Source organism: Panonychus citri, unplaced genomic scaffold, assembly GCF_014898815.1.
Source record: "Panonychus citri isolate SS breed McGregor unplaced genomic scaffold, ASM1489881v1 Contig00138, whole genome shotgun sequence".
In the NCBI taxonomy this organism is placed as follows: domain Eukaryota; kingdom Metazoa; phylum Arthropoda; class Arachnida; order Trombidiformes; family Tetranychidae; genus Panonychus; species Panonychus citri.
Window position 1 is genome coordinate 574,640 of NW_026515543.1, and position 21,709 is coordinate 596,348.

The 21,709-nt window shown below is 29.5% G+C and overlaps 2 protein-coding genes and 2 long non-coding RNA genes across 6 annotated transcripts; 1 reads left to right on the plus strand and 3 right to left on the minus strand.

Annotated features, from left to right (window-relative positions):
* Positions 1 to 4,754: 4,754 nt before the first annotated feature.
* Positions 4,755 to 8,870, minus strand: LOC128393533 (headcase protein-like). The gene is made up of 2 exons (XM_053353718.1): positions 7,344 to 8,870; positions 4,755 to 6,908 (listed from the first exon to the last, which is right to left on the minus strand). Exons 1-2 carry the CDS (start codon positions 8,540 to 8,542, stop codon positions 6,458 to 6,460), a joined length of 1,650 nt encoding a protein of 549 aa, XP_053209693.1. The 5' UTR covers positions 8,543 to 8,870; the 3' UTR covers positions 4,755 to 6,457.
* Positions 8,871 to 10,775: 1,905 nt separating this feature from the next.
* On the minus strand, positions 10,776 to 11,695 carry LOC128393551 (uncharacterized). The gene is made up of 2 exons (XR_008326201.1): positions 11,229 to 11,695; positions 10,776 to 11,138 (listed from the first exon to the last, which is right to left on the minus strand). It is a non-coding gene; the product is annotated as an uncharacterized LOC128393551 (long non-coding RNA).
* Positions 11,696 to 11,781: 86 nt separating this feature from the next.
* On the minus strand, positions 11,782 to 16,055 carry LOC128393550 (uncharacterized). 3 transcript variants are annotated; one of them, XR_008326199.1, is made up of 5 exons: positions 15,937 to 16,055; positions 15,726 to 15,822; positions 15,459 to 15,623; positions 14,899 to 15,047; positions 11,782 to 14,351 (listed from the first exon to the last, which is right to left on the minus strand). It is a non-coding gene; the product is annotated as an uncharacterized LOC128393550 (long non-coding RNA). The 3 variants fall into 3 exon arrangements; XR_008326198.1 differs by lacking the exon at positions 15,937 to 16,055 and having other exon boundaries at positions 15,726 to 15,930; XR_008326200.1 differs by lacking the exons at positions 15,459 to 15,623; positions 15,937 to 16,055 and having other exon boundaries at positions 15,726 to 15,930.
* A 285-nt stretch (positions 16,056 to 16,340) lies between these two features.
* On the plus strand, positions 16,341 to 19,100 carry LOC128393482 (eukaryotic translation initiation factor 4E-binding protein 3-like; the record flags this gene model as incomplete). The annotated part of the gene is made up of 2 exons (XM_053353667.1): positions 16,341 to 16,811; positions 18,820 to 19,100. Coding segments are annotated over exons 1-2 (435 nt in total), but the record flags the coding sequence as incomplete, so codon positions are not given.
* Positions 19,101 to 21,709: the final 2,609 nt, after the last annotated feature.

Sequence of the window (21,709 nt, forward strand, 5' to 3'; positions counted from 1 at the left end):
ATTTTTTAAGGTAGCTCAATGTTTTCTGTTTACCTTGTTTATATCTTTGGTTAATCTTGTTGTTTGTTTTTCTCAGGATTAATTGACTGATCTCTTTTTTTCCTAAATACAATCATTATTACCTGTTAATTGTTGTAATTTTGCTGCTGCTGTTGATTTAATTGTGTAAATTTAACAGAAAACACCTTTAATTGTTGCTGTTCAATTTTGGAAAAGTCTTAGTTTAAACCCACAGACAATAGACAATGGATAATGTTAATTGTTTATATTGTACTTTTGTAATTTACAAAGCCTTAAATTGTTAAGGTTAATTTTAGGTAAATTAATTGTTTCAAAAGAATATGCTTTTCCAATTAGGAGAGAATTTAATTATCCATTTGATTGTTAAAACAACAATTAACCATAACCATAAATTGTATAACCAGAAAAAAAAATATTCTCACAATCAAATTTAACCAAATCGGTTTGGTTATGAAAAAATTTTTCCTCTCAAATTGATTAACATTTGGAAAATCAAATGTTAATCAATTAAATATCAACTAATTACTTTATGATTCTAATCAATTGATTCTTTTGTTTATAATTATAATCAATTCATTTAACCAGAAAGTTAATTAATCAAATTGTACACAGTTACATAAGCTTAACTTAAAGTCAATTAACTAACCAATATCTAAAAATAATCTCAATTTAAACTGATTGTTGATCAACAACAATTTCAATCATCATTAATTATAAAAGTTTAAACAAAAATTTAAACCATATATAATACTTGATGAAGTCCTGATTGTCAATCAATCTTTCATCTAATTGTAACAATTAACACAGAGAAAACAAAAAAAAATATTCATCATTGACAATGAAAACAATTTTCATTAATAACTTTTTGTCTAATTGTTGATTAACTAACACAATTGAATTAAATTGTGCTATTTATTATTATAACAAAAGGTTTTTGCTCAATCAATTAATTGATTCACTTTTCTGCTTTATTGCCTAAGGCTAATTAGTTATGATGATTATCAATCAAGACTCAGTGATTACATTGATTCATTTTGATTAAATATTTAAATTGTTGAAATTGTTTATCCAATATAATCATTGACAATCAAGTTGATTAAAGGTTTTCCCTATCTGATTAAATGTTGACATTAATGTTTAATTGTGTCATTATGTTTTTAGTTGATTTAGTTAATTTAACTGATTGCTGTTTATTAGATTGAAAATGTTACCTAAACAATTTAATTTAATTGTCAATACCCTCAAGATAATAATCAATCAATGTAATAATAATTTATTGTTATTGTTTCCAATTATAATTAAGTTTAATATTAAATTTTGCTTTTAATATTAATCAACAACAATCAAATTGTAATCAACTTAATTGTCAGTCTAGTTTTTCAATGTAAACCAAATTAATTTATTAGTTGGTTAATTATTAAAACTTAATTTGTTTCAATATGTTAAATAGATGTGATATAAACTTAATCAACAATTAACCAAAGATTTGATAACAATTTATACACAATCAAAAGGAAACCTGATCAATTGAATCAATTAATTGTTGATTAATAATTTACAAAGGTTTCTTGTAAGTTGATTGATTTTGTGTAATATAATTAATTTAATTGTTGCCAAATTAACTGTTTTCAATTGAAAGTGATGAATTGAACTGATCACTTGAAGTTAATCAAAAATTACAATTATCAATTATAAGACAATCAAATCTATAATTTAATCATCATGCCAGTTAATTGTGATTAGTTAATTGCTTGGCCAAGTAATTTACAAATCATATGACTGATCAATTGATACAATCAAAGTTAAAGCTCAATTTTAGTAAATAAATCAGACCAATCAATTGATTTTGTTAATCAGTCACAATTTTGATTCAAAGTTTTTGCACTTTGTTAATGATTAAGGATTGAAATTTGTTGTGAACAACAATCAACAAGGTTAATCATTAACTAACATTTGATTGTTGAATTGATTTGATTTTAATTTATGATGTTTTTCAGAATAACAACAAGACGAAAAAAACAAATCAAAGGAGAATTTTTTTTTCGAAAAAGAGAAAACTTTTTTCTCTCTCCATGAAGATGATGATGATTATCATCTCTCTCTCTCTCTCTCTCTCTCTCTCTCTCTCTCTCTCTCTCTCTATCTTCTCTCTGTGAGTGGATCAGTAGGGCCAAAATGAAGATGAATAAGGAGAGATGATGATGATGAGGATGATAAATGAATGAGAAAATAAGAAAAGACCTTGAAGTTTGTTTTTATTCAGAGATGGAAATTATCAACTGAGAGAGAGAGAGAGAGAGAGAGAGAGATGATGATGATGAAGATGAAGATCGGCTGAGGTGTAGGAGGAAGATGGTGATGATGAAAAGGAAAAGGGGCTGAAAAAGGAAGCGGAAAAGGTTGGAAAATGAAACGAGAAAGAAAAGTTTTGTCTTAAGAAAACAAAATGTCCTTGATTCTTTAATTGTTGTGACTATTTCATTCTAATTTAATAATTAATTAGTTTTAATTGTTGTTGTTGGTTTAGTTTAGTAATTTAATACGATCAATTAAGACGATGAAATTTTACATTGATTGTTGAAAGTTAATCACAATCTAATTTGATTCTCACTTGTAATTGTATTTCAATCTTGTAACTGATTAGAAAATGAAAACAAAGTTAATTAAATACTATTCACTGATATAATCAACAGATGATAATTAAGTTGAATGTTTGATTATGATTAGTTAATTGTCCTCTCTCTCTCTCTCCCTAATGAGATAATTTTTAGACAACAATTAACTTTGTTGAGCCAAAGTTTGATTTACAATGTTAATACTGTCAAGATAAGATGAGAGACTGAAACTATTACATTGATACGATAATTGACTAAAAAAAGCAAAACAATTAAGTTAATTGTTATTATGATGAGATGTTGTTGTTGCCAATCAACAACAATGTTGAGAATGAGAGGGGAAAGAGTAAGATACGGAAAAGGAAATAGAGAGAAAGTGAAGAAAAAGTTGATGAGAAAATGAAATTTTCTATTTACATTGAACTGGTTTTCTCTTTGATGCAACTTTTTCACTCAATGAATGATCTTTATCATCATCATCATGATAATCATCTTCATTTACCTGTTGAACTACAATTTTGATGAGACCTGAATGAAATCAGGAGACCAGAAAGAAAGAGGAACCAAAACCAGAACCAGGTATTTTATCAACGTGGCTCAAACGTTAGGAACTCAATGTATTTATATTGTTATTATTTCTCAAAGCCCAACCCGGTATTTGGATGATGATTATCATGATGATGAGAGAGAGAGAGAGAGAGAGAGAGAGAGAGAGAAAGAGTGAGAGAGATGATGTAAAAGTTGCCTGGTTCCTTTAATCTCTCTCCTTTGCCCCATGAAATTCAAGCTCAATATCTACTGGAGGTTGGGAGAGAAAAAATTTCAAGGTAACCTTGAGCTTTCCCTCTCCACCTCACTCACTCACTCTCTCATTTACTCATTCATTCTCACTCTGTCTCTCTCTCTCTCTCTCTCCTGTTTCTGAACACAAAAGGAATCTCACCATGATAACAAAAAAAGAATCATAATCAAATGTAATATATTATAATGGTAAACACAGAAACATAGAGAACTTCAAACTTCAAATTCTTGTTTTTTTCACCAAACTTGAAATTCATTCATGAAACAACAACAACAACATTCACTTTCCTCCCTTTTTACGTGAAAAAGTCATTATCATCATTTCATCTTCGCCTCATCATCTCTCTCTCTCTCTCTCTCTCTCTCTCTCTCTCTCTCTCTCTCTCTCTCTCTCTCTCTCTCTCTCTCTCTCTCTTCTCGTTCTTCCTTCTCTTACTTTCTCTTCCATCATGTCTGTCCTCTCTCACTCTCTCAATAATAATGACTCCCACACCTTCATCATCATGATAATAACATTGAATTATATCCTGAACCGGCTTCATTATTTATCATCATTTGGTGTAACCGGTTGAGACAGTTTGTTTATCATAAATAGCCACAGACACAGATCATAATTAACTTGATTACTATTTGATTACAGCAATTTAACATCACAAGGGTTAATTGTTATTGTTTAAATTCACTTCATGTCCATCATCATCATAATCATCATCATTCATTTTCAGTTTAATTAATCTCACAAATGTCTAATCGATTATCTTAATTATTAACTTTCAACAATCATTTCAAATTGATCAGTTGATTTTTCATCAATTCATTTGTTGTTTTGATTAACTAATCAATTCATATGATTTTAAATACTACTTAATAATAAAACATTCAACAATCAGTCAGAGATAATTAAACATCATCTTAATCAAAGTGTTAATTACTATTCATATGATCACAATTAAAATTTACCATTGTAACCATAAATTTAATCTTATATAAAGATTAGTTATTAGTTTTCAACTCTCTTCTTAATTGTTAATTAAAATTGTTAATTGTCAACTCACCTTGAATTAAACAAATCAATAGACACAAAAGAAACACAATTAATTGATTGTAAACATCCGTTAGCTATTTAGATACAATTAAAATTCATAACCCGTATCAAGATGAAACAATCAAGGAATCACAGTTAATCATTAGTAATTAATTAATTCTCATGATTATTAATAATCAACAAGACTATTAATAGATCAAAAATCAACAATAATCAAAGTTAAAACTAAAAATAATCAACAATTAATCAAAACGATTGCAAAACAATCAACATTTTCACGCAATTAGTTAATAATATTTATTGAATTTTTATATAATAATCAATTAATTAATCAAAGAAAAAAAGTACACAATTAATAATAATAATGCAAATAAGAGAGGTTCATAGATCTCTTAATTAACTAAATTGTTGATTTCATTTAATAGCAATTAAGCTTAATTTTTGTTTACCATTTAATGACAATATTCAATAAATGATAATAATATTTAATTCAATCAAGTATAATTAAATTATGTGTTGATTCAAATTGTTTTCATCTTTTTCTAATAAATGATGATTAACATCATGTTTGTGTTTTGTAATGGACATAATTAGTAATTAATTGTCTTAATTATTTTCTCAGAATTAAGAGAAAACAAAAAGAAATTAACTTTCTCAGCAAATAGAAAAAAAAACTTTGGTTAACCCGTCATATTGTTTTCTTTCCAGTGGCCAGTATATGTGTTTGGATGAGTTTCGTGGTCATTAATCAGTAATTAAAGTTGATTGTGATTAAAGGGCATTACAATTAAGTGATTGTTGTATCAAAACAAATATTGATTGATTGGTGGAAGAAAAAAAAAGGCTTCGATGAAAGAAGGTAACTCTTTCTCTCTCCTTGGTGATTGAGTGTATTACCTGTAAATGTTTCCAATGATGATGATGATGATGATCAAGATGAACAATTAACAATTGTTTTTCATTTCTCTTTCCATAGTTAATCATCAACAGAAAAACAAAAGATGAGGATGGAGATGAAGACTTGATTTAGTTTTTCCATTGATAATAGAGAGAATCCATTTTCGTTGAACCATCCAAAATTCATCATCATTTAAGTTTCAGCTCTTTAAATTAATCCCGTAATATGATTTCAATTGTTAATCGTCGTTAATTTAGTACGTGTTTTTTTTGTTGATTTTCTTTTGTTGTTTTGGTGATACAATTAACAAACACAACTTTTACCATGGGTAAATTATCGGTTATGTTGATAATTGATATTGATAGAAAAAAAAAGATTTGTGTCAGAATGCATAATGAGAAATAGCGATGATGATACTCATGAAAAATCAGAATTGAAAGATGAATGAACGAAAAGAGAAGAAGGAAAAAAAAAAGTTCGCTATTCAACAAAATTTCAAGATATTCCAATAAAGGTAAAGGTGATGGTGGTATTCGTGGGTATCCAAAAAATTGTGACAGAAATGAAGGAGAGGAAAAGTTGCATAAGAAGAGCTCAAAAGTTGTTCTTTCACTTGGTTTACCGTTCGAGTAATTTAGTACCTTTGTTGATTGTTCATTTCTCTCTTTCCCTGGTTCGGTGTTTCAAAGCGCTTACTGGATAATAGATGTGAATGGTTATCATAATCACAATACATAAACAAATGAGCTCTTCCTAAAGGGCTTTTCAGTTTCTTTGCAAAAAGTTTCAGGCAAAAAGTAAACAGGAAAGAAAAAAGTTTTCCTTATTGTTTTGAGCTTTCTGAATAGGAAATAATAGTAAGGATAATGACATATATTTGTGAATGAAACACACAATCATATATGTAAATGCATGTGACGATAATTTTTTGCTGGTCTTATGAACCTAATAGATAAGTGTTTGTGTGTATGTGTGTGTGAGTGTTTAAGTGTATAAATAATGGTGCATTTATGTGATTGGTAGTGTTGGTTGGTTATCGACATAAACATCATCATTTAAGCCATCAATTTTTCATCATCATTCTCGTCCAGTTCGGATAAAGTTGACCTGTAAAGGTTTTGCAAAATGAAAATCAACGATTCCACAATGTCCACAAGCAATTGAATTTGAATAATGACTGAAAAATTGTAATCGATGATCAGGTGAGATAACAAGGTTTTTACAATTGTTACAACGAAGACGATCAGTGCAACAAGGAACCGCAGCGAAAATATCATAAGAATACATTGAGCCAAGAATTAGGTGAGATCCGGTCCATCGGCTTGAACAACTACGACATTTTACAATTGAATTCCAACCTTCTAAACAGCCCATACAAACGGCATTTAAATATTGTTTAGAACCATTTTCAACGGTTGTTGGTACAGCACCTTTACTATGCTGGGTTGGTGATAAGAAAAAGGTTCCATCAATCAATGGATATTTATCGAAAATCATCATGGAAGTGTGACACATGATGCACGATATTCTGTTGAGATTGTAAGAGATGATTTAAGAGAGAGAGAGAGAGAGAGAAACGGTTTTAAATGATGGAGAAAAAAAAGAAAAGAAAACCAGATAAGATTAAGATGATTTTACATGTGAGTCAATCGATATGAAGATAAGAGTGTTAACAGAAAAATTAACTAATTGTTGATAAAGGAAAGGGTTCAAAGAGAAATGTTTAAATTGTTAACAGTTTAAACTGATGATGAACATTAGTTAAGCGGGATGATGATGGATGGATGATGAGGAAGATACAATAACCTCTTGTAAATAAACTGTTGATGTAATTTGCAAGTTCTTTGATTTTTTTTTCTCTTTTCCTGATTTTATCAACAATTGCAAGAAAAATTAAAAGAAACAAAATCTCTTGTGACAATTTTGTTAGGGTTAATTTAGATAAAGTTGATTGTTGGCTTACCTGTTCATACGATTAGCACTGAGAGTTGATAGGATGAAATTTCTTGTATCATCGTTACCATGATCTTCCTCCATTTTAATGTGATAAGAATTGATTTTATGCCTTGGAAGATTGTTAAATGATGAATAGTCTTGACGACGAGTGAAAATTGATCCTGATCCTCGTCTCTCTCGTCGTCCAATATTTTCATGGTGAAAATGATGATGGTGATGATGATTATGATAATTGGGATGCTGAGAGATTGATGTATTTGCTGTTGCTGTTGTTGTTATTGTTGCTGATGATGATGATGATGATGTAGATATTGATGATTGTTGATTGTGATCGGCAGCACCAAAAAATTTCTTCATGAAAGCAGATTGATCAAGAAAACCTGGTGAAAGTGATTCTGATCCACTACCTGGCGGTGATGTACCACCTGAACCTATTGAACCGCTTGAAGACATTGACGATGTCCTGAATCGACTAATTGGTAAAACTGAAACATTGCTTGATGATGAAGGTGATGAACTAATTGATCCAATTGGATTAGAGTTAATTGAGCTGCTTGAAGGAAGATTAATATTACCCGTAGAGATTGGAACATGAGTTTTAGAATTTGACCCGTTATTACATGTAGACATTGAGGTACTTATGATGAGAGAAGGTTTATCATTGGATTTCTTTTTTCGATTCTTTTTCTTTTTACCCGTTTCATCGGAAGCGGTTGAAACTGGTGCGGTCCAGTCCAAGTCTTTGCGAAGATGACCTTTACCACATTTACATCCACACGCTTTGTAGGCTAAATCGTAACCCTTTTTGGTCCATAAATTTTGTAACCTTTGTTTCTCTGACCAACTACGAGCACGACCAGTTGAACGGAGAAAGGTCAGAACACTTTCTTCCCAAGATTCGAAGCAACATTTATGCATATAACGGCCTTGGTTACAATTCTCGTTGTTACAAATAACCTTAACACAATCGTTTAGATCTTCCATTTGAATGGGTTGATTTAGATTACAAATTGTTGGAACACAACATTTGGTGATATTTGGATCTTTTGAAGCACCGGTATTACCTTTAACGTAATAGTCTTTTGAGTTATGGTGGTGATGGTTATGTTTTCCACCGGAAACTTCAGTCTCACAGAGACCCGAAGGGTGAACAATTTCAACGGAATCACCACCATGGTACTTATGGTTACCACCTTTTTGAGGCATAATTGCGATGGCAAAAGAGAAGCGAACAAAATGGAAAAAAAAGAACAAATTGAAAAAAGAGAATAAATCAGACACAAAGAGAAATTAAGGTGAATAGAATTAAATTGGCCAAGTGACAGTTTATGGAGAATAGAAAAACTTAATCAAGGGTAAGTAATTAGTGGCGATTAATTGGATTGGTGAAAATTGGACTGTCCAAAAGGCGAAAAATGAAGGGACGAAAAAAAAGAAAATGAGAAAAAGTAGAAAAACAGTTAGAAAAATGTATGGGAAATTTACGTTTGGAGATTCGAATGTAAACTAAAGTGAAGACATTGAGTCTGTTTGATGAGAGAAAAGAGAGAGACACAAAGTGAGCAGAATTGAGAAGTGAGAATTCGGGAGAATAGAGGGAGAAGCAGTTGATGTGATTAGGGGAGAATCTGAAAGAGGGAAATCACTCGACTTGTTTTCAACTTTTCAGCCTTTCGAAAGGCTTTTGAGTGAGTCACTTATCTAAGGGGAAACTGATAGAGAATCAATGAAATGGTCTCAAGGTCGAAGGGGAAACACAATCCATATTTAATACAATTCTCCCTTTCGCTTGTGATTCCCCTTTTTCTCTTCTTCTCTTTTTACATAATAGACACACTCCCGAATTTTGTCTCTTTCTTTTTTATTATATAACCAAAAACAAGGAAAACAAAAAGAAAGAAAGAAAAACATTAACCGGCCTTTTCTTAATCTTCTCTTTCTTTCTCTCCATCAATTCTATCTTCTTCTTCTTCTTCTTCTTCTTCTCATCTTCCATTTCTCTCTCTTTCTCTCTGTCTATTTAATTTCTCTTCCTTCTCTCATGTTCTTTCATCTTTTTCTTTCTTTCTCTCATCATCTGTCTCTCTGTCTCTCTTTTTCTAGTATTTTCTTTCTCTTTCTTTTATCATCTCTTGTTATCATCATCATCATCATCATTTCTCTCTCTCTTTCTTTCTTTCTTTCTTTCTTTCTTTGGGTTACCAAATTTCCACCAAAAAAGTAAAAGTGTTACCTTTTATTTTTTGTTTGTTCTTCTCTTCATCCAATTAGAATTAAAAATTTTCGAATTCACTCCAATTTTAATAATGTTCCATTTCTCTCTCAATATGATAACTGTCATTTTCTCCCATCGATTATTTAATGATCATCATCTTCTCTCTCATTTATATTAATTCACCCTTTTTCTTAGAATCATTGATTACATATGAATTTCTCTTTTCTTTTAACCGAATATCATTTCTGCTATTTTTTAGCTCATTTGAAAGAGAAAGAGAACTTTTTTTCGATTTTCTTCTTCTGGTCAAATTAATTCTCTGTCTTCTCCAGATAAATAAAAGAAAAGAAAAGAAAAGTTCTAAATCGATTTGATCGAAGACAATTAACTAGATAATCATCACTTTTCAATCTTCTCTTCATTAACGATAATTGTATCGAAAGTTTTACTCTTCATCATTAAGAAAAACAAGAGGTCACTTTGTTTTCTCTCTCATTCATCTGCTTGATTCTTAATTTCGATTAATTTAAAATTAAGGGAGAAATTAATTCTTTTTCTTAATCAATAATTTAACCTTTTCATTGATTCTCTTTCACGGTCATATGTTGTTTTCGTTTTCACAATCAACCCAGAAACAGCTTGTTACCAATGTCGCAGATGATAATCATTTGATTATATCAAAAACTAATGATCAGGATAATTAATAATGACAATTTTTAACCGGAAAAACAATTAAAAAAAACAAAAAACTTCATTTTCCTGTTCCTGTTTAGTCGCGCCATCTATTGGTTGACATTGTAACTTTTTTCGAAAACAAAAAAAAAACTTTTCCTTTCTTAGTGAAAACTTTTCATTCATTTAATTAATTACTGATCAAATTTCAATCTGAATGATTTAACTTTTTAATCTGATTAATGATCTTATTGAAAATGATCGATGATTGAAAAGTTGGAAAAGTATTAATTTGATTGGAATCCATTAGAGGGCAGCTCAATTTCCAGTGATTAACAAATTGTTGTTAAATCTTGTTGTTGATTAGTTTTAATCGGTGAATCTAATTACCCATCAATCAAATAAAACTATTTTTTGCCTTTCTCTCTCTCTTATTTGTTTATTCATAGTTATTATTGTAATAGGATATAGTTTTAGAGTTAATTGTGTCTGAGAATCAATAACAATCAACGAATGGCCAAAATAGATTAACAATCAAAAGTAATTATGAAATTAAGGTAAACAATGAAAATGATTCATAATTTAATGATGATGATGATGAAAGCGATAAATAAATTACAAGGTTAAATTGAAAATGAGATGACAATTTACCTGGATAATAATCATGTGAGTTTGATTAAAAAGTAAAGTAAATCAATGACAAATTGTAATCATTTGAAAAGCCGGTTTTGCCTGATTAAAGGGTAAACACAACAATTAACCAATCAACTGGAACAAGGATCAACAATTAAATTTAAAATTTCAGCTTTCACGTTGTTATAATTGTTACAATGATTAAAAAACCGAGACAAATAAATTGATTGTGATCATCAGATGATTTCAATTGATTGATTCAAGTCGTTTTCTTCATTGACCCTGTAAGAGGAAATTGATTAGGAAAAAGAAAACAAAAAGTTAATTAGTAAACAAAATTTAAAAGGAAAAATTTAAAAGGAGTTTTCCAACCTTGAAAAGTTGTTTCCATTTCATCATAATTATCATCATTATCATCATTATCGTCATCAATTTTATCAATTGAACAACAAAAACAACAACACCACGAGTATTTAAATTACTATACAAATTACAAGCTTAATTGTTGCTTTACAAATCAAATGAGAAGATGTTGAAAAACAACAACATTGATAAATTGTCTTCAACAATATTGTATAATCACAATAATTAATAAATTACATTTAAAAGTAACATATATAAGCCTAGACAGGAAATTTATGCCAACTTATAAATTGTAATAGTAATCAGAGGGAATATTTAAATTATCCCAGAATTAGATTTATAAAAGTTGGCAAATATAATTACAATTTACGTAACTAATTTTATATTATTTTCAATCTTGTCTACGAAATCATTTTCATCATGAACTCAAACATGAATAACAAGATGATGATGAAGATATTGAATTTTACAAGAGAGAAAGAAAGAAAGAAAGAAAGAAAGAAAGAAAGAAAGAAAGAAAGAGAGAGAGAGAGAGAGAGAGAAGATAATGATGATCAGAGAGAGAGAGAGAGAGAGAGAGAGAGAGAGAGATAAGATATTCCAATGACCTTGATGTTCATAATTAAATACCATGGGAATGAGAATCTGTGTGAGGAAAATCATATGAAAGTAAAAGAGAGGAAAAAGTTAATCAATTGAAGTTAATTTTCAAATTAGATAATCAATAATTGTGACAACTATTGGAGGATAAATATGAATCTTTTTGGCAACAATTTCTGGTGACAAACGGAACTTTTTTTTCATGAAAAAAAAACAACAACAGCAAAGTTCAATGATGAACAATCATGAACAATCAACGGTTGGGTTAAGTTGAAAATAACAAGGTACATATGACATATTCTGATGCCTGAAGTCACAAGGATTTTTTTGTTCATCATTTCAACTTGTTTTCAACTGTCTCATGATACTTATCATCATGATGCTTACTTGATGTTGTTGTTGTTAAGTTTCATCAAGATGATGAAGATAATGATGTGTAGGCAAGAAAAAAAAAGGTTACACATATTTAACAGCTATCTAAATGTATCTCTCTCACTCTCTTCAATCCTGTTCACCCAACCAATTTAATTGTATCAACTAATTAACTTATCAAGATGCATCATTTTCCGCATCATTTAAATGGAGTAGAAAACAACAACAACAATGATGATGTTTGCACTCTGTAAGCTCATTGTTTCATCCTTGTTGTTGATATTTACACATGATGATATTTTCTGTTCCCAATGTTTAATTGTTTATCCAAATCTTGATTGTCGTTCACCTTAAAAATCACTTTGAGATCGCAATCCTTTTGTTTTCATCTGATATTTCTGTTGATTCAGACAATAATCGACTGAATATGAGTCATGGAAATTCATCATCATCAGGAAATGAAGTGAAAAGACACGTTGGTGATTTTCTTACAGGTCATATGAATGGGGAGATGACATGAGAATGATGAATAATCTTAAAGGTAAATTCAGCTGAACTTTTATTTCACAGGTGAGTAAATAAGGTAACTGGTAAAGAGAAAACTGAAAACATTAAAAGGTAAGAATTGAAATGAAAACTGAGAAAACGTGGTAATAGGAAGATAATATAATTCAAATGAAGATTCATACTCAAGGTGAAATATTGGTGACAAAGTTTTGTTTTTCCATGAAAAGATTCATCAACTTCTGTGAGATGAAAAAAAAAATTAACACAGATTCTTGATTCTCCAAGGTAAGGGCATCAATTAACTCCAACAACGAAAATAGTTAATTGTTACCTTATCCAAATTTTCAGAAATTCTGACGATTATCAATAGAATATATGTTCATGGTGCTGAATTAATGATAAGAACTCAATTTTAGAGTTCGAAGATCATGATGATCCTCCATCGTCAGAAAAAGTTCTGAACTTCTGAATATCAAATAAGGTTGTGGAAATTTTTTCTTTCAAACAATTGGACATTAGTTCAATTCCTTGTTGATTGTAATTACAATTAACTTCGAACGCGTTTAAGATTAACAGTAAATTGAGATTACCAAGTGTCATTGTAAGATTGAAATTGAAATAAATTGTCAGAGGAATAAATCAATTGATTGATTTGTAATCATTAGAGATTCAATTCAGAATAATCAGTAAGTCATATGTTGAATTTCATTGGGAATTGTTTACCAAAGATGTAACAATTAACAGTTACAATGACTAATTGTTGATGAGAAAAAGTGTTTTTTTCTGTTGATTGTTGCAAAAAAGTGATCAAAGATTGTAAGTTCTGTTATCGACAATCAATAAGATGATCAATGGTTAGATTAATTGTGTAAAACTATCAACGATTGATAGAAAGCAAATAAAATAACCGGAATCGAAACAATCAAGTTAAATGTTGTTTAGATTATCACAAAATTAACTAATCACTCGAAAGGAAAATTGAACCACACTCAACCAGCGATCATGATTATCATCTTGTCAGGTTATTGATTGAAGTTTTGAAACTTAACCAGAAAATCATCAACAATTAACAAAACTTTTCTCGTGGTAATTAATTTACTTGTATTCCATTTGATTCCAATCCTATTACAATATCACTTGTTTGACTTGAACAATAAGACACCTTAAGGCTGAACCACGTTTCAGGATGAAATTGATGGTTGATTGAATAATGATTAAGATGAAAAGTAATCAAAAAGATGAGAATAATTATCATATTGATTAATCAATACAATCATTAAAATCTAAATGGGAAAACCACCTTGAGTAGGATATTGTTTTGTCTATGGTATTTTTCATCATACTCATCAATTGGGAGAGATCATTGCTACTGAATAACCTTTTCCTTTTTCCATCATCACAATCTTCCCCTTAATCAGTTAATTATCGTCTATTTTTAAAACTTTCTTCGTTCATCTTCGCATTCTCTTCTTCCTGGAGAGAGGCAGAAAAAAGTTCGCTGATTCTATCCATGATTTTTGTTCGTTGTTTTCGTCTTCGAATTCATTTCCTTCAGTTACTTGACTTAAATCACGTTCTTCCTCCTCTCATGATCTCCATCAGAATCCATGGATTGTGAGTTCCCTCCGATTATCTCATTTGATTCCTCTTTTCCTTGGAATTTGGCAAAAATGGAGTAAACAACGATTAGAGAGAGAGAGAGAGAGAGAGAGAGAGAGAGAGAGAGAGAGAGAGAGAGAGAGAGAGAGAAGATTAAAGAACCATGAACAATCAAATTTCTTCTAAATTGTAAACAAATAAAAGAGGGAAAATTAATAACAGAAAAGATTAGGTAAATTTAGATACGATTATTTTTCTAGAAATTACAGCATTTCGTTGGTTAATCATATTGTTAATTTAGATAAACTAACAGTTAATTCAAGGTAATCAGCCTAAAATTTGAATGATAAACTTAACTAATATTCATTTAAATCTGCTCGAAGTGGAAAATCAGTCAAGGTTATGGAAGGAACGAAATAAAATTCTCTCTAGAATTGAATCATACGGAAGAAGGAACTACAAAAATCAACCATAAATCACTAATTGTTAACAATCAATATGTTCCCAATGGAATGGGAAACAAAACAAAATAATCGCTAATAATTGGATTAGAAAATTACTTAATCAACTAATATCAACAATAGAAAATAACAATTTATACTATCAGGATCATTCACATTGTGGATAAACTAAATTACTGTAATTAGCAGATACAAATCACGTTCTATCTGGTTAATTATCATCACAATAATCCATCCATTTCCCTCCAATTGAACCAGTTTTATCCTTTGGGGTTCTCGCTCTAGAAAACTGGAGTAAACAACAATTAAAGAGATACAACCATGAATAATCAGAAATCCATCTAATTGATAATCAAGAATAATAATGCTAATAAAATACAAGAGATTAAGTTAAATATCACCAGATAAAAAAAATCATCACCACATTGATATCTATTGTTGTAGCTGTTGTAGGTGATGTTGTTTGTTTCAATTTTATGCTAATCAATTATTATATTGAAGCTTAAATCATGATTAAAGCATGAGGATGATTAACTCACACACATACAATGTAATCTGTAATAATATTGATTAGTGTGAGCATCAGATAAGAAGCGAAAATGATTCAAGATTAAGTGTATTGTGTGAATGATAAAATGGGAAAAGTCTCATGAGTTTTATGGTGTAAATCATGAATCAGATAAGGTGACTGAGTACATACCTGAACCAAGAAGGTGCCAATACAAAAAAAGAATTCACATTCAGGTGATGACAATGATGATGATTATCAGATGATCGTAAAAAAGGGTTGATGATGATGATGATGACAGAGATGATGTAACAACAAATAGTGATTATTTAGAGGATAAGAAGAAGATAAGAAAACCTTTTTTTTTTTGGAAAATGATTGAATAAGAACGAGGGAAAACAAGATGGCGACAAGGTGATAGAAAGAGAGAGAGAGAGAGAGAGAGAGAAGCTCACATACCTTGTTGTTTACTTAATCCAAACCAGATGAATTAATTTCTAATCCAAATGATGATAAACAAGTTGATGATACCAACGATTCATCATCGACCATTGACCTAGAACAAGATGAAAGAGAAAAATAAAAAGGTGATGAGGATGATTAAATTTTATATTCGAAACGTGAACAGTTATTCTAATCATGATGTAATTATAAACAAAGAAATCATCACCCCTGAGAGAGAGAGAGAGAGAGAGAGAGAAAACCAGAAAAACAAAGACCCAAAAAAAGGAGGGAAATAAACAAATAAACAAATTCTACATAATTTAGACAGAGAAGATAATGGAAGATGGAAGAAAGAAGATGAAAATTACTCTTTGTTGGTTGATGATACCAAGATTTAGAAACGAAAATGATGACGAGATGAAGAAGATAAAGATGATCGGGGCTAAGGGTCGAAAATAAATTATCCAAAACAAAAGTAATTTGGGTAAGAGAGAGAAAAAAACCTTGAAAATAGAAAATTAGACAGTGAAAATCGAAAGAGAATCGACTACGTAAGAAGCGAATGGGAGGAGTTTCCATGTTGTTTATTTTTCTTCTCTATTTTTCTGTTTATAAAGAGAAGAACAAAATGATTTTCTCTTATTCTGTCTTTTTCTTTTTCTCATGTAACTTATTTTTATTTTATTCTTTTTTTTGATTTAATTTAATTCTCTAATTAATTGAACATTTTCTTCTTATAAACAATTTATTGTTTTCTCTCAATTTGTGTTCTCTCTCTCTCTCTATTTTTTATGTTGTATTAAAACTCTCTCACTTCCATTGACATCACTTGTGTTTCTTTGCCTAACATAAAACTACCAATAGTATTTTTAATTTTCTTTTTCGATTCAATCTATTCATTGTTTGGAACTTTTTTTTTGTCATTTCTATAAAAATTAAATACAATCATGTTTTCAAGAGTAACCCCTGAAAAACAATCAACCACTGGTGTTAGTGGTCTCAAAATACCAACTAAAAAGGTTCAATTGACCAATCTCTCTCAATTACCGGATGATTACTGCCAAACTCCGGGTGGAACAATGTTTGCAACTACTCCTGGAGGTAAGTTAACAATTAATTCAATCATTTAGTTAACGATTCATAAATTCATGGTGAAATTTCAATTCAAATCCTTAAAACGTACGAAAAGTAGTCTTGTTTTTTTCTTCTGTTCATATTCTATTTTCGTTCCATCGAATATTCTCCATTTTCTCTTTTAAACTAATTTTCTATTCTATTCTATTCGTCAGGGTTAGTTGATTGGTTTGATTGTTCTTTTTAACTTTCACCTCTTGTGAGTTGTTATTTAGGAACGAAAAATGGATTATCTCCATATCTATTCTGTAGAATATTGTTAATCTTTTTCTCTTTCGATATTCTCTATTGATCACATGAAGAATAGGTTAAAGTAATTGAGCCGCCATATTGTCTGTTGTTTGATGAATCACAAGTCACGAGGTTTAAACAAAAAACTCCAACAACTTGCAAAGTTGGTTTTGTCTGTTGATTGATAGTCATTTGACTCTTTTTTATTGCCAAGTTGCATATTCCCGCAAGTATAACAACATGCAATCAACTTTTCATCTTCTCTCTCTCTCTCTCTCTGCTTTCCCTTTCTCATTATCTTTCTCTAGTTGATATCCTTCAAAAATTTTCTAATTAGAACACCAAAAACAATCACCAGGTTAATTTAGCTTTTCGGATTTTATATCTCTTGAAATGATCCAATGATTTCACCAATTGAGAAAATAAACTAATTTCGAAAAGTAAATTTTCTCTGCTTGAGAAATTGAGAGAGAGAGAGAGAGAGAAATGAAAATCCGGTTTATCTAAAATAACATGTTCATATTTCTCTGTTATTTAATATTTTCATCCTCATCTCTCTCAGTGTCATGGGTTTATCACCTCATCGAAATGAACAAGAGCTTCAACGCTCCTTGAACAGCGATGTCTCATGATTTCTCTCTGTTTCTATTTCTTTATGAATAGTTTATGAACTTCATTTTATTATTTTACTTCTTTGAAGGACTTTTGAAAGAATCAAGAAAGAGAAACACATGATCAAATCAAATTCTTTTCTCACTCTTCTTCTTTTGTCTTAGGCTCAATATCAAATTGTCACATGAGTTTCTCTCTCTCATATTTTTTTTATGGTTCTTAACGTTGATTTGTTTTCTTTTTCGTTACTGATTAACTTTCCTTTTTTATTAATAAACTGCCTCAGGATTTAATTAGTCTCTTTCATTATCTTGAATCTTTAAATTGAAAATTAACTTCTTTCAATCTGATTTTCTAATTTATTGTTATTAGAAACTTTTCTTTACTCTTCATTCGAGTAACTTGTTACAATTTGTCTTGCAGAGATAATTACATTGATTAATCATTGCTTACATGTCTCTCTCTCTCTCTCTCTCTCTCTCGTACTTAATATTAATTACTCATGATATTAGTTTTCAAGTTTAATTGTTGAAGTAACAATTTAACCAGATGCCTGTCGTTTAAGATTGATGATCAATTTCGCGATCAGTTAAAGTCCTATGATCTTTATTAAATCATGACACTTTATTATTATTGTTGTTATCATTATTTTATTATCATTCTGTTTATTTCCTATGATTGTCATTATTAATATACAATTAATAATATATATCATTGTTTTTGTTTTTACTTTTAATTATGGTTAAGTGATGGTCTCATTAAATTAACATTGTCAGCTTTATTTTCTGCTATTTGATTACTTAATCTCGTTCTTATTTTTTCCAATCTCCATTATGTACCGATTGTTGTTGTTATTTGTTATTGTTAACTCTTTAATTTTCTCTTGATTTTGCAATTATCACTATTTTTAGGATCGAATTGAACATCAATAATATTATTGTTTTTTTTTTCTCTACTAATCAGCATTAATTTTCAATCTATTTGATTTGAATCATCATGAAACTATCATCAACTATTAGATATTGTAATGTGTTGACTCTGTTGACCTATTGATTATTTGAATCGTTGATTTCTTTTTGTTTTCTACATTATTTTACTAATTAAATTGTTTTTCTTCTGTTAACTCTCTTAGGAACCAGAATTATTTATGACCGAAGTTTCCTCCTAAAGATGAGAAACTCACCCATTGCATCAACTCCACCCAAAAATCTTCCCTACATAGCTGGTGTTACAACGGGTATTTCACCTGAAAGCCTAAAGGAAAATAAATCACCATTTAAACCCTCATCTTTAATAAAATCTGAGCAATCAGCAACAATTCAGAAAAAGATTGAGCAATCTAAAGCAACATCACCAACACCATCAACCGTAACAACAACAAAAACAACAACAACAACAACAACCCTGCAACTACTACCCCTAAAAGGCTGTATCAGGTGAGTTTCTGATCCCATTTGGCCTTCGATTCATGATGAATCCCATGATTGATAATCATTTTCCTCCTCTGTACATATATATATTTATCTTTCTCTCTCTCTCTCTTTCATCATATAGCAACCAATGAAGAGCCACAATTTTCAATGGAGATGTAATCTTTCTGGGACAAATCGTCTACTAGATTATGGTTGTTGTTGTTTGATTAGTAAATCAACAAATTACATCTCAAAAAATCATTTAAATGCAAAAGTTTAAAAACTGAATACGACAAAATTTACAAAAAAATTAACGGATGGAAGTCAAGGTGACTGATGAATCGATTTTTTAAAACAAAATGTAAATATACAAAAATGAATGGAAAAAACAAAGTTTCTATCATCATCAAGTTACAACACCTTCTCTATAAATCATTTGAAAGAACAGAAAAAAAAATCATCAACAATTTAATTAAAACCAATAATGATTGAGAAGCCTGATCATAAACATGATAAAATATAATTTATATTTATAAACAATAACAATGGAAAAAAAAGTTCAACAACACCATCAACAGCAAAGAGGAAAAAAACTGTAAAAACTCAAGCAACTTTTGGATCAAATTTTAAACGAATGACAAAAAGGATTTAATTTTACTTTGGTGACGAATTTGATTATCATTTAAATAGTAAAAATTATCAAGGTATAATTAATTTTACCTTGATACAAATTGAGATGAATGAAAACAACAATGAGACCAGCAGAAAATTTGCAAACAGATTTACAAATGAACATGATGTTTGTCTCTTTCTCTCTTAATATTAACTCAGATTTCAACAATCTGATTAAATCCAGTTAATCAACAATCAATCTCGATGGGAATATTTATGTATTTCTAAATGAATAAATAACAACAACTATTCCCATTGGTGTAACAATAATAACGCAACATTGCAAAAAGGAAATGTGATTAAGATTTGGTTACCATGAAACACGATGAAATTATCATGATGAATTTTGATGTTTATTAATTTACTCGAGTTAATTAACTTGTTCCTGTCCTTGATTACATTCTGGATAAAATGTTCAATCAAAAATCATCAACAACCTCCTACAAAAACCTAAACGTATCTCAATTGGCTTCTCAATGGAAACAATTTCATTTTTACTACTAATTGGTACTCCTTTTTTTCCCTCTGGTCTCTCTTTGCTGTAAACACGAAATTAGTAACAATTAAATTCTATTTAATTGTAACAATCTAATTATCAACTCACCATTACACCCAAATTTGCATGGATTCAAATGATAAATTTTCACATCTCTCTCTCTCTCTCCCCATGCATTTAAAAAACAAAATTGATTGAAAATGTTAACGAAAAAAAAATATCAAAATAAAAAAAATGGGATTATGATTAAAACTCTCAAATTAATTATCACCAATTGAATGGAATACAATTAATCAACTGATTAGATTAATTGTCTGGTTGATATTTTACTTTGAATGAATTACAATCAGTTTAAACGATCATCTGACTCTACATAGAAATCACCTCATGTTAGTTAAATTTAATTTTTTTCTCATCCAATTAAATGATAACAATTAACAAGATTTCTGTTTTCTATCAATCAGACTGAAACACTCGAGATCCTGATAGACTGGAAAAGTTAATTAGTGTTAATCAAATACTAATTACCTAACATGTAATCAACAAATTGTTATGATTATCAACAAGTTGATTAACTATTGATTAAAATTGTCTTTTAATTTGATTGTTTAAAATGTTTATCTTTAACTGATTAACTTTGACGTTAAATTACTAACAGATAATTGCGATTTTTATTTTCTTAATTGTAGTAATTAAAGCTGATTGAATGTAAACAACCCCATTAATTATTATTCAATTGAAATTTAATCACAATTAAGTTACTTACTGAAAGTTAATTGTACTCATTTAATTGAACACTTTCATGTTTAATTGTTGATTTAGATGATCATTTATATACAATATTAATGTTAATTGAAACGTTTAAATTGCAACAATTAAGTAATCATGGTAAACCTCAAATTGACGAGATGTTTAATTTAATTACTTTTGTCTTATGATTTTTTTTTCCTGGTTAATCTAACCCAGAATAACCAGTTTGATTGTTGTAATTAAATTACGAGTAATCAACAATTAACCGGCTTCAACCGACTCTTTAATCATAATTGATCATTAATCATACTAATTTATTAATAGAATAATAAAACAAAAGTTAATTGTGTTGATTGTTTACTTTTTGATGACTTTTCTTCCCATTGGAATGATTTAAATGATTACAATTGTTCATTGATTAATCAAAATTGATCGAAATCAATTCGAATCTGCGATTCTTTTTTTGTAACAATTAAGATGATTGAGACCATCGAGTATCGATAAGCCGAACCAAAGGCCGAAAATACTACTGATGTAGATTAGAAGATCAGTAATTGTCGATTTTGGATAAGCTCGAATGATCAGATCGGGTTCGTTGGGATATTCTAAGCAGATTTTTTTATTCTCGACGTAACTTGGTGTCGGGTACGAATAATATGTCGTCTCATAATCGATATAATTACATTGGGGCG

Coding starts and splice junctions, on each gene's coding strand:
- LOC128393533 (XM_053353718.1), bottom strand. CDS start 8,542: ATGCCTCAAAAAGGTGGTAACCATAAGTACCATGGTGGTGATTCCGTT. Junction 6,909..7,343: donor AGTGCTAATCGTATGAACAG/GTAAGCCAACAA, acceptor CAATCTCAACAG/AATATCGTGCATCATGTGTC.